General features: G+C 45.8%; 3 protein-coding genes across 3 annotated transcripts in view; 1 reads left to right on the forward strand and 2 right to left on the reverse strand.

The window, feature by feature from the left end:
* The window catches only part of zbtb16a (zinc finger and BTB domain containing 16a), a 63,533-nt gene extending 59,557 nt beyond the window's left edge, over positions 1-3,976 (forward strand). The window contains exon 7 of the mRNA XM_085936099.1: positions 1,314-3,976. Within this exon, the coding sequence (XP_085792225.1) occupies positions 1,314-1,543 (230 nt within the window). The 3' untranslated portion in view covers positions 1,544-3,976. The remainder of the gene's footprint in view (positions 1-1,313) is intronic.
* A 4,984-nt stretch (positions 3,977-8,960) lies between these two features.
* htr3a (5-hydroxytryptamine (serotonin) receptor 3A) lies at positions 8,961-11,198 on the reverse strand. The gene is made up of 8 exons (XM_085935675.1): positions 11,135-11,198; positions 10,830-10,990; positions 10,711-10,755; positions 10,515-10,624; positions 10,249-10,418; positions 9,964-10,124; positions 9,568-9,778; positions 8,961-9,487 (listed from the first exon to the last, which is right to left on the reverse strand). Exons 1-8 carry the CDS (start codon positions 11,196-11,198, stop codon positions 8,961-8,963), a joined length of 1,449 nt encoding a protein of 482 aa, XP_085791801.1.
* A 492-nt stretch (positions 11,199-11,690) lies between these two features.
* htr3b (5-hydroxytryptamine (serotonin) receptor 3B) lies at positions 11,691-14,123 on the reverse strand. Its single transcript, XM_085936620.1, has 8 exons — positions 13,965-14,123; positions 13,860-13,904; positions 13,677-13,786; positions 13,433-13,602; positions 13,118-13,275; positions 12,431-12,641; positions 12,150-12,335; positions 11,691-12,075 (listed from the first exon to the last, which is right to left on the reverse strand). Exons 1-8 carry the CDS (start codon positions 14,121-14,123, stop codon positions 11,810-11,812), a joined length of 1,305 nt encoding a protein of 434 aa, XP_085792746.1. The 3' UTR covers positions 11,691-11,809.
* Positions 14,124-14,228: the final 105 nt, after the last annotated feature.

A 14,228-nucleotide genomic window follows, 5' to 3' on the forward strand; every position in this document is an offset into this window, starting at 1 on the left:
AATTTGGTCCCTAAAACTTCTTTTAATCTGGCACCTCTATCTGGATGTCATTAGACGATGCGTGTGTCCCTACTGCCGAGTGGGAATGAGCTTTTCCGCTAATGCATTCATTGTCACACATTGTGGCTGCAGCACATGATGTGCTACTCGCACGCACGCACACGGCAGAGCAGAGCAGAGCAGATGCATATCTTTGTTGCCGCGCTACAGTAAATGAATGTCTCCAAAGACTGCCTATTGATCGCGGTATATTTAGAGCCCCATAAAGATGTTGACACAGTGATAAGCTAGCCTGCGCCGCCAAAGGGGGCTCGGCTAAGACTGATCGGCGAAGCCCGTCGGGACACTTGTGCTTCCTTGCTGTTTCCTCGCACACAAAATCTGTATTTTAAGGCTTTTCAAACTTTTTGATCCCAAGACCCCTTTTACAGGGAAGACATTTTTCATCCTAAATTGTAATCAATTGAAATTAAAATGTGCAATCATGTAAACAAGTGACTTTAAAAACTACAGCTGGCCCAGCCCAGTTTGAGAAAGCCAGCTCGAATTGACACGCACGGCACACGCGCCCGCCCGCCCATCTCCCTTTCAATAAGACACACTATCAAGGCAGGCTCTCCAATAATTGGCTCCCACCTCCAGACGCATCCAACTCCTTTTTTGGAGAGGGGGCTGCGCAGCGGGGGGGGGCTCGAACGCCAGATAACGAGAAGGAGCGACAAGCTCGCCGTCAAAGGCCACCTCACATAAAAGGCAGCCGCTTGATGAATCATCGACAAGCAGTGCGGAGCCTGCCTCCCCCCCCCCTCCCTCCCTCCGCAAATGCCGATGCCGGATCAATAGCGCCGGGGGAAGGGGGCATTTGCAATTCATTATTAGCCGCTTATGTGAGGCCACCTTGTTTACAGTGCGGTTATCGATATTAGCAGCCGTCGGGCTGGCCCACGTGTATTTACGCTTATTGGCTTCCTTGGCGCGGTCAAGGTCAAGCAGGGGAGGTGGGCCACGTCTGGGACAACGGCGGCGACCGGATCATTTGCCCCCCCCCCTCCCCCTCCCCCAATGCTTTTGGCAAAAGGTCGCCATTTACATGTCTTAGATTGGAACGTCGTCCCGACATCACTCACATCAACGTTAGCTCACTTGGCATCATTAGCGAACAGCGTTGTTAGCATGAACTATGCGTTCCGGTAAGTATTGAACTCCACAGTCTCGGCCCATTTTCTCGACACGCTCGGATAGCGACGAGTCAGTACAGGAGAGCCTTGTTGTCTTCAAACGGTGTCAGGTTATGAATTGGGCTTTTTCCTCAGGTGAGAAGCCATTCGAGTGCAAGCTGTGCCACCAACGATCCAGGGACTACTCGGCCATGATCAAGCACCTGCGCACCCACAACGGCGCCTCGCCCTACCAATGCACCATCTGCCTGGAGTACTGCCCCAGCCTGTCGGCCATGCAGAAGCACATGAAGGGCCACAAGCCCGAAGACGTCCCTCCGGACTGGCGCATCGAGAAGACCTACCTGTACCTCTGCTACGTCTAAGCGCAGGAAGGTATTGGGGAAGGAGGGAAGGAAGGAAGGATGGGGCGGGTAGAAGGGGAATGTAGTTTGAAGGCGCTAGGCCAAGCTGCGCAAAAGGACGAAAGACCGATTAGCGTCTTTTCTTGTAAAAGAAGGGTCCTCCCGGAGAGACGTCAAAGTCTGGCGTTAGTTCGGAATCACCGGGTGGGTCACGTGCGCATTGTGTTCCTTTCTTTATTTCTTTCAGTTGTTCAGGTCGCCTCGTGACGGAAACACGAGAGCTGCAGGGAAAGTATTGCTGCTACAGCGTTGACAGATTCTCAAGGGCTATCGGATCCGGACAAAATAGCATTTGGTAGAATCTCTAAGCATGTGACATGACGGATGTTTTTTTTGTCACTTTTACTTTACCCTACCAATCTCCACGCAAGTTCAGATCACGTGATGATGACGACGATGATGATGGCAATGTGAGAAAGAAAACGAAACACTTTGTGTTTGTGGTAGTTGCTGTTGCAACTGATATAAGTGGAGACCTCTGCCAAGGACAGCCAAAGCCCCATTTGGATCACAAGCAAATTGTGTACATACATACTGGATAGCCACCTCAACCATTTTTGAAAATCTACCGCTAGCAATGTTGGTGGTGTGCCAAAACGAAATGGCTTCTTCTTTCGCGTCAGTTTCTTTTTGAGCTTATATCATAAATCCTGTTTGTGTAATGGCGCTAACAAGACAAAAGACCAAACAATCCCAAATTGTATCATCGTTGTTGATGCAGGCCCTCCAAATCTGCTCAGTAGCCTTCTTGGTAGTCTCGCTAACGCACCTCCTTTAGCGAGAATGGCACTTAATCAAGTAGCCTGACATTTATTTGCCCAATTTTGATTATCCTCTGAGAAATGAGTGCAAATTCCAGAAAATGGCCAACCATTTAAAACAAGAATACCTGGAGCGGCATTGAAATTGATTTTGTTCTTTTTTGTTTTGTTGGAGAGCTATTATTGGTTGGTCACCAAAAGGGATGGAGCTTCAAAAAAAAAAAAAAGCATTGTATGCCCAGCAATGTATTCACTTCTTCTTTCTTGGTGTGGCGCTAACGAGAATGCACACTTAAAAAAAAATTCCCCAAAAGTGTCCTTAGCATAAGAATTGTTGGGTATGCACAGAAATTGGACAATTGGAGCCTTGCCCCACGACTCCAATAAAAATGCCCACCGAGTACTTGAACGTCGACGGGTCGTGTCGATTTTTTTTTTTTTTTTTCTTCCCCGGATAGCCCCTGAGAATCTTCAGCCGAGCCGGTCGGAATATGCAGTAGATGACGAATTGGGAGCGCTAAAAACAAAGGATGAACCTAAATGATCAGTTGGGTGGGAGGGGGAGGGGCTTCACAGTGCTGCTTTGTTTTTGGTGGGGTGTCGAAAGACTGACTTATATTTTTGTTCCGCTCTGCATCATCATCGATCAATGTATCGCCGCAATTACGACAACAGTTTCTGTTTGATATCAGTCCAGCTTTATATTCACATTAATCACAGCAATACACCGCCGCCATCCACGTATACTCTCATTTATCTCACACTAACCACAAAAAAAATGTCAGACTTGCGAAAGGAAAACGGCTGCTCTCGAAGGAGTGAATGTCATAAATGGGCCGGCGCCATCTCAACACGTGAATGTGAAAAGACTTGCACGCCAAGCTTGGCTGGGGAATTTGGGAGCCCGAAAACGCCGACCGCCCGGCCCGGTGAAGGAAAGGTCACTGTTATCCGAGGGAGCGAAAGCGGGAATTGTCAACTGGAGTATTCGGGTGATTGCCGAAGAGGGGCGGGACCAATAGGGCGACGGAAACGTGGACTCTTTTCTCTGTGGTTTCATCTCCTCGTTTTCACTTCATACTTGAATTACCTCATTTTGTGACCTCATGTTTTTTTTCTCGTTGTTTTTTGTTAACCCCGAGTTTTGTTAGCGTCGCGAGTCGGAAAGATGCATTGCACAGCGTGACGAAGCTGTTTGTGTGTGTGGGGGGGTGTGCGTGTGCGTGCGTGTGTGTGTGTGTGTGTGTGTGTGTGTGTGTGTGTGTGTGTGTGTGTGTGTGTGTGTGTGTGTGTGTGTGTGTGTGTGTGTGCGTGTGCATGAGCGTGTGCATGAGCGTGTGTGTGCGCGCACACAGACACGCATTTCAAAAGTGCCGCAGCAGCGATGAGATTTAGTTTGTGCGTGCTACCAAATTTGGTATTATTACTATTAACCGCGCTTGTTGGAGTCAGCAGGTTGGTCTTTTTATTTGATTTGTTTGTCCTTTTTTTGTATGTGTTGTCTGTTCAAAAAGCTACCTCTCTTAAGTTCATGTTTTGGCAAAAGCACATTTTTTCATCATTGCTACTTCATCTCACGCTTACGTTTTTTTTTCCTTCAATTTGAGTCGCCGGATTTCCTCAAATAGCGGCCCCCCCCCCCCCCCCCCCCCTCTCAAATCATTGTTGTCGAACTTAACAAATGCCTTCCCGCCAGTCGACACTGCCCTTGTACAAGTCAGGGAGGGTGAAGTCGGAAGTCCGTTTTGCTTGCGCTGTTGCTAACCAAAACAGCAGCAGCTACCAAGTCACATTTTTTTCATGAATGAAAATGTGGGCTCGTCATTGCTAAGTTTAATTGTGATTTGCATTTTTCATTTATGTAAAAGCCTCAACCCAACACCCACGCATTTGCTTTTTTTATTTTTATTTTTTTTAACGCAATGCTTACTTGATGCATTTCGTTTACTGGCGCCCACGTTTATTCACTTTCTTTATCTAATGCGAATTTGTTTTTGTTTGTTTGCCTATTCATGTTTTTCACCTGATTCCAACTCCCACTTATTTGTTGTGTTGGTTTTTATACCTAATCTCCCAATTATTTGTGTTTTTAGTTTACCTAATGGCCTTTTTTTGTATTTATCCAATTTATGTATCCAATCTCCATTTATTTGACTTTTTCACCCATTCACCGCTTATTTGCCATTTTTTGATGATGTTGTTTATTCACTTTTATATATATATATATATATATATATATATATATATATATATATATATATATATATATATATAGTTTTGCCTGATTGCCACTTTGTCGTGTTGTTTTTTAATTTACCTGATCTTCTGCTCATTCATGTTTTTAATTTACTGGCTACCCCGCTTATTGGCTTTTTTTTTTTTTAACCTGGGCCACTATATGAGGAAATACGGTCATTTTAAAGCAAAAAATAAAAAATAACCATAGTAGAGATTGATGGAATGAATGGGGACGTAGCCGAGAGAACGTTTTGGAATGGAAGAAAATAAAACAAAAAAAAAAGCAATTTTGAAGCCTTAAGTGATGCGCAAAATGAGGAGGAAGATAAGATGAAAGCACTATTGCTTTGCGGGTTCAAAAACGAACGTAGACACTTGAACATATGTGAATAGACTTGTAGTTTTGTAATGTGAACGGTGGATCAAATGGTGCTGGAGGTCTTTTCTGGTTTAGGGTTTTTTGCAGCGTGCGATGGACAATTGGACGTTTAGTAATCATCAACAAGAAAAAAAAAGTCAAAATATGAATTCCTGAACGAGATTCAACGGAGGTGATTTGATATTAAAAAAAAAAAAAAGCAACAAATTGTGATATTTTTGTATTGCGTGTCAGTCCTGTCTATTTTTTTGTGGAGAGTCTGAGCAGGGCACACATTGGTCTTTTTCTTTTTTTTTTGCTTTTGTTTTCTCTGGGTGTAATTCTTGCCTTGCTCCTCTTTGATATTGTGTGAACATATTGTAATAATAATGATAATAATAATAAGTGTTGCTTTCTGGATGTCAATTACATTGTAGGTGAAGGACAAAAAAAAATCTTACCGCCAACTTTTTGGGGATGTGACAACAACAAAACAAAAAAACGAGAGTACTTGTCACTCACCATTCTATCAATCAAACTTGACCGTGGGCTTGTTATTATTATTATTTTCTTTTTTTTGTATTTGTTTTGTACTTGAAAAGAGTAAAAGAAAAGGGATGGCACGTCCCGTAACACTGTGAGCCGAGAGGTTTGGGGATTTTTGTTTCTTACCCCCCACGACACCACCTGCAAATATCAACAGCAAAACAATCTCACAAATCAATCGTTACCCACAATGCAACACTTACCCGCCAAGTTAATGACGTCATTGTCCTTTGAATGTTTTCTCCTTTTCCCGTGCGCTTGACAGAGTGTGTAGCTATGCGTGTGTGTGCGTACTCGTGGAAAAATGCACTAAATCAGATACAAAACTTCTATTCTATGCCACTGTTTTTTTTTTTCTTTCTATGTTGGAAAATGATGTAACTCTATATACTCGTTGGCATCAATATCGTTCTTCCCTCAGTGTTCCTCTACGATGTTTTTTCCCGTACTGTTTGTGTGCCTAAACATGGAAATTGTTGGGGGGGGGGAGACGTGCTCCGTTTCTGTATTTTCAGATAAAAGATTTTGCCAAAAAAACTGGAAAAAAAATGTTGTCTGCCAGCAGCCATGGGATGTCATGATACACATGTTTTTTTCTTCAGAATTCGAGGGCTATTGATTTGATTTTTTTATATTGTTTTTCATTCCTTTCTTTTTTTGTTAAACAGCAACAGGTCTGCTGACATTAAAAGAAAATTTTGCGGGGGAAAAATATATCAATGGACTGTTGACACCATCTTTTCATGCCCTTAATTCAACCATGAGGTATTGTGACGCCTTGACATACAAGTGGCCCAAAATATTTCTTTTTATACTCTATTTGATTATGTGATTACTGTATATTTTTATAATGTCCAGTAATATTGAGTTCTATTTTTCTGGTTTAAAAAAAATTGGAAGCAAGAACAGATTAATTGAAATTCCATTCATTTCAGTGGGGAAAGACTATTTGAGATACGCATGTTTTGAGTAAATAAGGGTTGTATCTCAAGGTAACACTGTAATTTTGATTGATTTTTTTTTTCTTTTCTTCTTCTTCCTCCAACATGATGCTTTTAGGGCGCGTGGGTAAAAAAAAGTGGCACTCATGGCATCCCTGGAGCAGGCACTTGTACGTGTGTGTGTTTTTGGTGTGGTGTTCCTTCTCGCCATTTCACGCCCATGTGCCATCAAGGTCTCCACGTATGTTTAAAAGAATATTGACAACATGTAAAAAAGAAAAAAAAAAAAAAAACACCAAGTTATTTTATTTTTATCCAAGCACTGAGGACCAACAACTTCGCTCCGTTCGGACCAAGCGTAACAATTTTTTTTTTTTTTTAAGCATAAAAAAGCTTTTTTTTATTGGTTGTTTCTTTTCCATTTTGGTGGCAACACAAGTGCCAGTCCAGAAGTCGCTCTGTATTATTGAGAAATTTAAAGATGATAGTGTTTCTTTTTTATTATTTTGATGATGATGATTTGAATTGCTATAGTTTTTGTCTACCTCAGCACCCAATCTTAGCCTAATCTTAGAAGGTGCCCAATTATTTTTTCGTTTTTTTTTTTGTTCTCTTATCTCGTTTTATTTTATCATTGAAAATTGCATTAGAGCTTTGCAAAAAATGAAAAATGTCCTTTGTCTTTTCCAACGACAATGTGCGATTTTTTTTTTTTTTTTTCACAACTCCCCACTGTGGCAACATGTTTTCATATGTCTCGCCACCGTCTGTTAATATTGAGGTTACGTTTTGTTTTTGGATTCATTTCCATGTAGAATCAGATGCATCACTTTGTAACATTTCAGTGTTCTCTGATGGAGTGTGAAAAAAAAAATGAAATAAACATTTAATGCTGCAGGTCCTTCCATGTTGTCACTAAAGTCGTCAATGTTGTGCCTTTTTGATCGTGGAAAAAAATATTAAAGAATTTTTTCTTTGGGGTTTTACATCCTACTAACAGTATATTGTCTTTTTGTAGTGAGTGGATTGATTTTGTTTGTTTTTTATTTATGGGTTTCATTATAAAAATCAATTGTACACACAAGAAATAAACAATGGACTTTATGTCAGTTGTCTTTGTACTCTCACTGGCTTTTTTTTTTCCTTAATTTTACGACAACCATTGTTTTTAATTATCTATACATTCCTATTAATCACAATTACAAAAGTGAAGTCTATTTCTCTGTATTCTTTTTCAAACTCGGGGTACTAAAAAAGAATGGATTAAAAAGAATATAATAAAGTAGATAAAATGATTAATAAACGATTGCAAAATGTTCTTACATTCTGTAAAAGTAGTTGGAAATATTAGTTGTAGCACATAGCTGAGTAAATGTAGAATTTTGATCATTTTTCTGTTTCATTGCAAATGTGTTTATTTGTTAGAATGGTTTGATTCCAAGCACATGCGCAGTCTGCACCGAGCTCGCCGGTGGAAGGCGACAAAAAGGGAAATGTCGCCACCTGTTGGAGTAAAACAACTCTAGCCCAACTTAGCTCTGTTGATTTTCATGTAGGCCGCAATTCATTGTTGGTTGTTTTACCGGTGAGTCGAGTAATTTATTCTATTTAGGTGTTGTTATTAAGCTGCTAGGCAATTATGCTACCTGACTGACTGACTGACTGACTGACTGACTGACTGACTGACTGACTGACTGACTGTGTTCATTTTTTGTCGTTTTGACAGGGAGTGAGTCTGCGTCATTTAACGTCTTGAGGTAAGCCATCACCTTTGAACTGGACCAGCGTGACGTTAAAAAATAAATTTGTCAGCCTATCATCACATAATTACAAAAAATGTAAATATTGTGTGTTGTGCAATATTGGCCTAGTCAGTTCTGCAAGGTACATCAACATATATTGTACATACAAAGAATCCTGAATGAATTTGAAAATAGTTATATGTTTTGCATTTTTGTGGTGTGTAGATAGATCATTTGTGACTTGGTTGTTTTATAAGTAGCCCGCATGTTGAAAAAGTGTGAGCACCCCTGGTCTGGACCATTGATGCTCATTCTAAGGTTAACATTTATTCCATTGAATTTGGTGAAAGGAATGTTCGTTTGTTTTTCACAAAACCGTAAAATACTTTTATCAAATGACGACAAGCTGGTGAGTTGAAACTGCCGTGTAACGACATATACAGCACACTAAAATCAGTTTATTTCATTGAAAGTCATTTGGACTAAAATCATTTTCACCCTTCTCGAATAAATGCGTTAAGGACCCAGCCAGGGCTTCAACTGAAAAATGAACAGCGACAGCGCCGCTCTCAGGCTGGGAAAGAGAACTACAGCGTCGTCAGCAGGCGATCACAAACACTGTGAGAGCATCGTGGTCATGACACACTTCATAAATAATTTGGCCATTGATAATGTGACGTCCTGAATAATGTATACGGGAGGCATTGCGATTTCATAAATGAGTGACAAGTGGATTAAGCAGCTGCCTCCAAACTCCTTTTCTCTTTGCCACGGAGCCCGGACATTGTGGTGTCAGGCCACGTGCCACACAGACCACAGCGTGCCTAGCGTAATGCTGTAGGCCACCACGGCCAGTAGGTAGACCCTGAAAAGCATCACGTCCAGAACGTATCCCACCTGCAGCCACTCCTTGGCCACCTCGTTGCCATGGTCTCGTTTCTCCAGGAAGTTACGTATGGCTGTCACCTCTTGCAAGATGTCGCTCACCACGGGGTCCCTGTGGGGGGGCAGGCCCCGAGCCAGTGCGGCGGCTTCCCTCTGGTGCCGCCGGCCGATCTCGCAAGTGTGACGGAGCGCCCGGTTCTCGCCTTTGTAGTCGTCGTCGTCGTCGTCCATATCCGAGGCCTGAGGGGACAGTCTGGAGCACAGCCGGTGCTTCTTGCGGATGCAGAAGAGGACCGGAGCTCTCTCCAGAACAAAGTACCTCAGCCAGGGGGGCACAGGGGGCTGCAGGTCCTGCTTGTGGACCAGACGCACGATCAACACCGTTTCCGTCAAGCTGATCACCAGGAGGGCCATGCAAACGACAAAATACACGCCTACGGCGCAGGCCGGACGAACGAGATGGGTCAGTCAGACAGACAAACGAAGCCGTCCCCGCGGGGCGGCGAGCGCTCACCTATCAGCGGCGTTCCGATGGCGGTGGCGGGCAGAGTGTCGGATACGATGATGAGGAAGACTGAGTATCCCAGCAGCAGAGTGATCTTGAAAGAAACTCTCTCACCGCTGTCAGGTGGCAGATAGAAGCCCACGATGTCCATCACCATGAGGAAGATACTCGGCAGCAACAGGTTGACCGTGTAGAATAACGGTCGGCGCCGGATCACCACCTGTCGACATGCTTTGTTTTCCTTTCATTTAAACGACGGCCCGGGGGCCATTTCTAGCCCGCTGTCTGTTATCGAGCAGCCCCTAGCGTAAATCCAAAGTAACTTTTTGCTTTCTACTAACTCGCTGGATGCTTTGCCCGGGTGAGGCTGCAGTGGCACGCCTTTGTCTGATTCGCTGGACTCACGTGGAACTTCATCTCGGCGTAGTAGTCGTCGTCATCCACGCTGAAGATTTTGTAGTTGGACAGAATGTGCAGCAGCTCCCACTCTCCTTGGTTCATGAAGACGCTCTTGTCCTCCCTCAACTCCTCGGGGCTCCGCATCAACGTGATGTTGATGTCGTCAACTGCCGACGGAACATAATGTCAGCGGCAACGTCTCGCCCCAACATCCCGGCAGGAACAAACAGAACACGGAGCTCCGAGCCTTATAAAATGAACTGCAATTCGAGCGAGTGCGTGGGACCATACTTGTGTGGAGCCAGCTTTGGAAGGTCAGGCTGCATTTCTGGACATCAAAAGGGAAGTTGTAGATGTTCAGCGTGCAGGCGGTGACCACCTGGATGGGTTTGTAGTTGCGCACCAGTCCGTCGTGGCTCACGTAGACGTACGGGATGTCGGGGGACTTCCCCACGTCCACGCTGCACGTCGGGATGACAGACGGTGCAAATGTCGACAAAATTTCTGGCGAGGCTCCAAAAGACGAGCAAGCAAACAGACGGACGGACGGGGCTCACAACTCATTGATGAGGATATCCGGCACCCACACGTTGGCAGTCGGGATAGAAACTTGTTTGACCTGGTCAAAGTCTTGGGGATTCCAGACGAGGAATTCATCCGTCCATGACTTGACGGTTCAAGAATGGCAGAAGCGTCACAAAAATCTATAGATATATCGATATCGAAGCTGGTAAGCAGCAGAGCCACCTTTACCTGTCTGTACCACACGTACGTCGTCAAGACCTGGTTCTTCTCGTCCTGTTGAAAGGGGGAAGTGGTAAGAAAAAAAGATGTCCAAAATATTCAATTTACCAGTTTGCGTCAATCTTCACCACGTTGAGGATGGAATAGACCATCAGGTCGATGGCCACCAGGGTGGACGTCCGCCAGTCTTTGACCGGTCGCACCCCTTTCTTGTAGCCGGCGCTCAAGAACTCCGAGAGGCGCACCAATGTGGCGTTGGCTAAGCGGCCGTCGCCGCCCGCTCGCTTGGCTGAAATATTTGCAAGCGTTCACTCAGGGGTTTGCATTTGCTGCCATTTGATTGGATGCCACCGAGCTGAGCGACAATAATGTCAACATATGTCTGCCAAAGGAGAATGGCAGCTTGAAAATAAAATACAAATGCGGGGCTTACCTCTGCACATCCCTTGAATAAAGAAGAAAAGAAGCATGGCAAAGCAGGCTGGTGTGGCTCTCATAGCGAATCCGTCCTGTTGTGAAAATGGGCTTAGCATGCCCCCATTTGGCCAGGCTCTCGAAGAGGCCCCTCCTACCCGCCCCAAATATATGCCGTCATCAGCCATCTTAGCTAATGGAGCTTTGAAAATTGCATTAATATAGACCTTTCCACTGTGGCGCACTTTTTATATTCTCATCCCGACTATTAAGAAGCCACCAGGGAGGGAGGGGGAAATAGGAGACGGAGCCATCGCCCAACTCGGAATGCTTTTTATTGATCTGTTTTGTGGCGACGGTGGCAATGGCGGGGATGAAAGTACGTCGCTCCCCTGGGTGCCACCGGCTCATTATGCACTATCGCTTAGTACATTTCCATAGCTGGGAAATCATTACAACGGCTTTCCCTCCCGCCATCATCTTCTGTCTTTGTTCTATTTTGCGTGCCGCCGAGTTGCGTTACACTCAAGAGCACAAGAAAACATGGGCATGACAGATTTTATTGAGAAAGCAACACGTTTGATGAGCGTGCTAGGAGAGCAAATTTTTGAAGTTCTTGTGCTCCAAATTTCTCGAGATAGGCATCACTTGCGTTGTTTTCTATTTTGGAGCACAAAGAACCTCACGCGTGTGGTCAGGCGAAGCTCCAGCTGGCCCAAAACAGCAGCAGGGTCCCGGCGTACACGGCTAGAATGATCAGGTAGAGGCGGAAGAGGAAGCGGTCCACTTTGGAGCAGAGCGCCAGCCATTGGGACTGAGCCCAAGACTCTGCGGCCTCCTGGGAAAAGGCCAGACGGATGGAAACCAGCTCCCTGAGGAGACGCTCCAAGCTGCAAGGATTTGCCTCGATATCGGCGGGCGGGCCCGGCTCCTCTTCCGGCGAGGCCTCAAACTCCAAATCTAGAAAGCCGATCAAAAAAAGACTCAAGGACGTGCTAGCAGAACCACAACACAAAGTCTGGAAATCTTTCTACCTTCAGAACGGTCGAGCCGATCCAGGCTCACGGCGGAGTTCTCGGAGAGGCCGTACTTGTCCAGCAGGCAGGCTGACGCCGACATTTCCCGGACCTCTTTTTGGCTGTGATGGAGCAGCTTGACCACCAGGATGGACTTGATCAGGCTGAGCATGAGCAGCGCCATGCACACGGCAAAGAACACACCTTGCGCCGCAAAGAAGTTAGGTGGGGTGGGATTTTTTGGTTAAGGTCAGTGGGAACGACTGTGATGGAAGAGAAACGTGGAAGGCTATTCCTGCCTATGAGCGGAGTGGCCACGGCGGTGGCGGGCAGCTCATCCATCAGGTTGACTCTGAAGAGGGTGTAGCCCAGCAGTGTGCTGATTTTGAAGCCGATGCGGGTGCCGCTGCTCACGGGCAAGTAGAAACTCATCACGTCCACCATCATGAGGAAGATGCTGGGGATGAGGAGGCTCACTACGTACAGCAGGGGGCGCCTTCGGATCAACACCTGCGGCGGCACAAAGCCAAGTCACGTTTGCTTCAAAAAGGACGCCGTAAGCAGGAAACAAGATCGTGACTAACTTTATGTGTAATGTCACGTGTTAAATGTGTTTGTTTCCCAAAATGATCTGGTATAGTGGCTGAAGTTGTCCTTTATCAAACAGCCTTGGGCTGGCTCCTTTGAGCTGCATGAATGAATAGCAGCAGCAGCCATGCCTGGTCGGTCTGCTCGCTCCACCTGCAAAGGGGCTGCCTATGCATGGGGGCATTTGCCTCGCCGCTAACAAGACCCCCATTGATCAGTCAGCCGCTGAGACAGTCTCATTATGGTCCCTCGCCCTTTGCCTTTCTATCTGAGGCTCTCTTCTTCTCACAAACAGCCCCAGCCTCATCAGCTGCCATTAGCTGGCTGGACCCGTCCGTCCGTCAGTCCGTCTATAAATGTCACATGCACCCAATATGACAGATACAAAGTGGGCGCACATGGAAACGGACGTGGGCGTAGTCAGCGCTGTCCTGCTGGAGGCGCCAGTAGCGCGCCGGTATGGACAGCAGCTCCCACTCGCCATCGTTCATGAACTGGCGCCGATCGTTAGCGACGGCCTCAGCGCTGCGCCACAGAGCCAAGTCGATTTCCTTTACTGCAGGGAGGAAGCGATCAACAGTGGACAGCGTTAATCACGCGCTGGAAACAATCACGATTTTTTTCATTTTGCACGATCAGACTGTATGCACAACACAGTGACGCCGGCCCGCCTGAACTTTGGCATCTTTACAGATGAGGGAAAGCCCGCCCACCGGAATGTAGCCAGCTGCGGAAGGTGAGGCTGCAATTCTGCTTGTCGAAAGGGAAGGCAAACATCTCCAGGCTGCAGGCCAGGACCACCTGCATGGGCCGATAGTTCTTGACGCACCCCGACGCGTTGACGTAGACGTACGGGATGGGCGGCGACCTTCCCTCGGCCACGCTGCACGCACATCCAGCCCGACAAGCGTCAGTACGTATCATTAGATCATTTTTGTGTCATCGATGTCCACCTACAGTTCATTGACGATAATATCGGGTATCCAGATGGCGTCGGATGAGAGCGAAATCTCGTTGATGCCGTCAAATTGCTCCGGATCCCAAATGAGAAACTCATCCGTCCAGATCTGAATAAGCACACGAGAGTTTTTTTTTTTCCCTAAAGCTTTGTAATTCATGTAACGATGAGACGAAACTTACCTGTCGGTACCAAATACTCGCGGTAATACTCTGCGTTTTGGAGTCCTGAAATAAAAGTAGGCTCAATGGTTTTGATAGGCTACAAACAGTGGAAAGTAAACTTACCACATCAAGGACAGACTGTAAGATGAAGTCGACGAAGACTGTGGTCGCGCTGGTCCAGTTCTGAACGGGACGAACCCCGCGGTCGTAATTCCTCAGCAAGGCTCTTGTCAGTTGATTCAACGCCGATCGTTTTGGCTTCTCCGGAATACTTTGAGCCATGTGGTCGCCCACAAGCGACACTGATGAAGTTTGAACAGTCGCGGTCGTGAACTGACATCATCGGTTCTACTTGATGACTGATCTTGAACATGTTTTAGTCCACGT

Source organism: Syngnathus leptorhynchus, chromosome 17, assembly GCF_054491065.1.
Source record: "Syngnathus leptorhynchus isolate UIUO chromosome 17, UIUO_Slep, whole genome shotgun sequence".
NCBI lineage: Eukaryota > Metazoa > Chordata > Actinopteri > Syngnathiformes > Syngnathidae > Syngnathus > Syngnathus leptorhynchus.

Excerpts from the sequence above, each read along its gene's own strand:
- htr3a (XM_085935675.1), bottom strand. The coding sequence starts at position 11,198 with ATGAGAGCCACACCAGCCTGCTTTGCCATGCTTCTTTTCTTCTTTATT. Across the intron at positions 10,991-11,134 it reads TATTCAAGGGATGTGCAGAG|CCAAGCGAGCGGGCGGCGAC; the intron begins GTAAGCCCCGCA and ends CAAATATTTCAG. Across the intron at positions 9,488-9,567 it reads CATCGGAACGCCGCTGATAG|GCGTGTATTTTGTCGTTTGC; the intron begins GTGAGCGCTCGC and ends CCTGCGCCGTAG.
- htr3b (XM_085936620.1), bottom strand. The coding sequence starts at position 14,123 with ATGGCTCAAAGTATTCCGGAGAAGCCAAAACGATCGGCGTTGAATCAA. Across the intron at positions 13,603-13,676 it reads GATATTATCGTCAATGAACT|CGTGGCCGAGGGAAGGTCGC; the intron begins GTAGGTGGACAT and ends ATGTGCGTGCAG. Across the intron at positions 12,336-12,430 it reads CGTGGCCACTCCGCTCATAG|GTGTGTTCTTTGCCGTGTGC; the intron begins GCAGGAATAGCC and ends TTGCGGCGCAAG.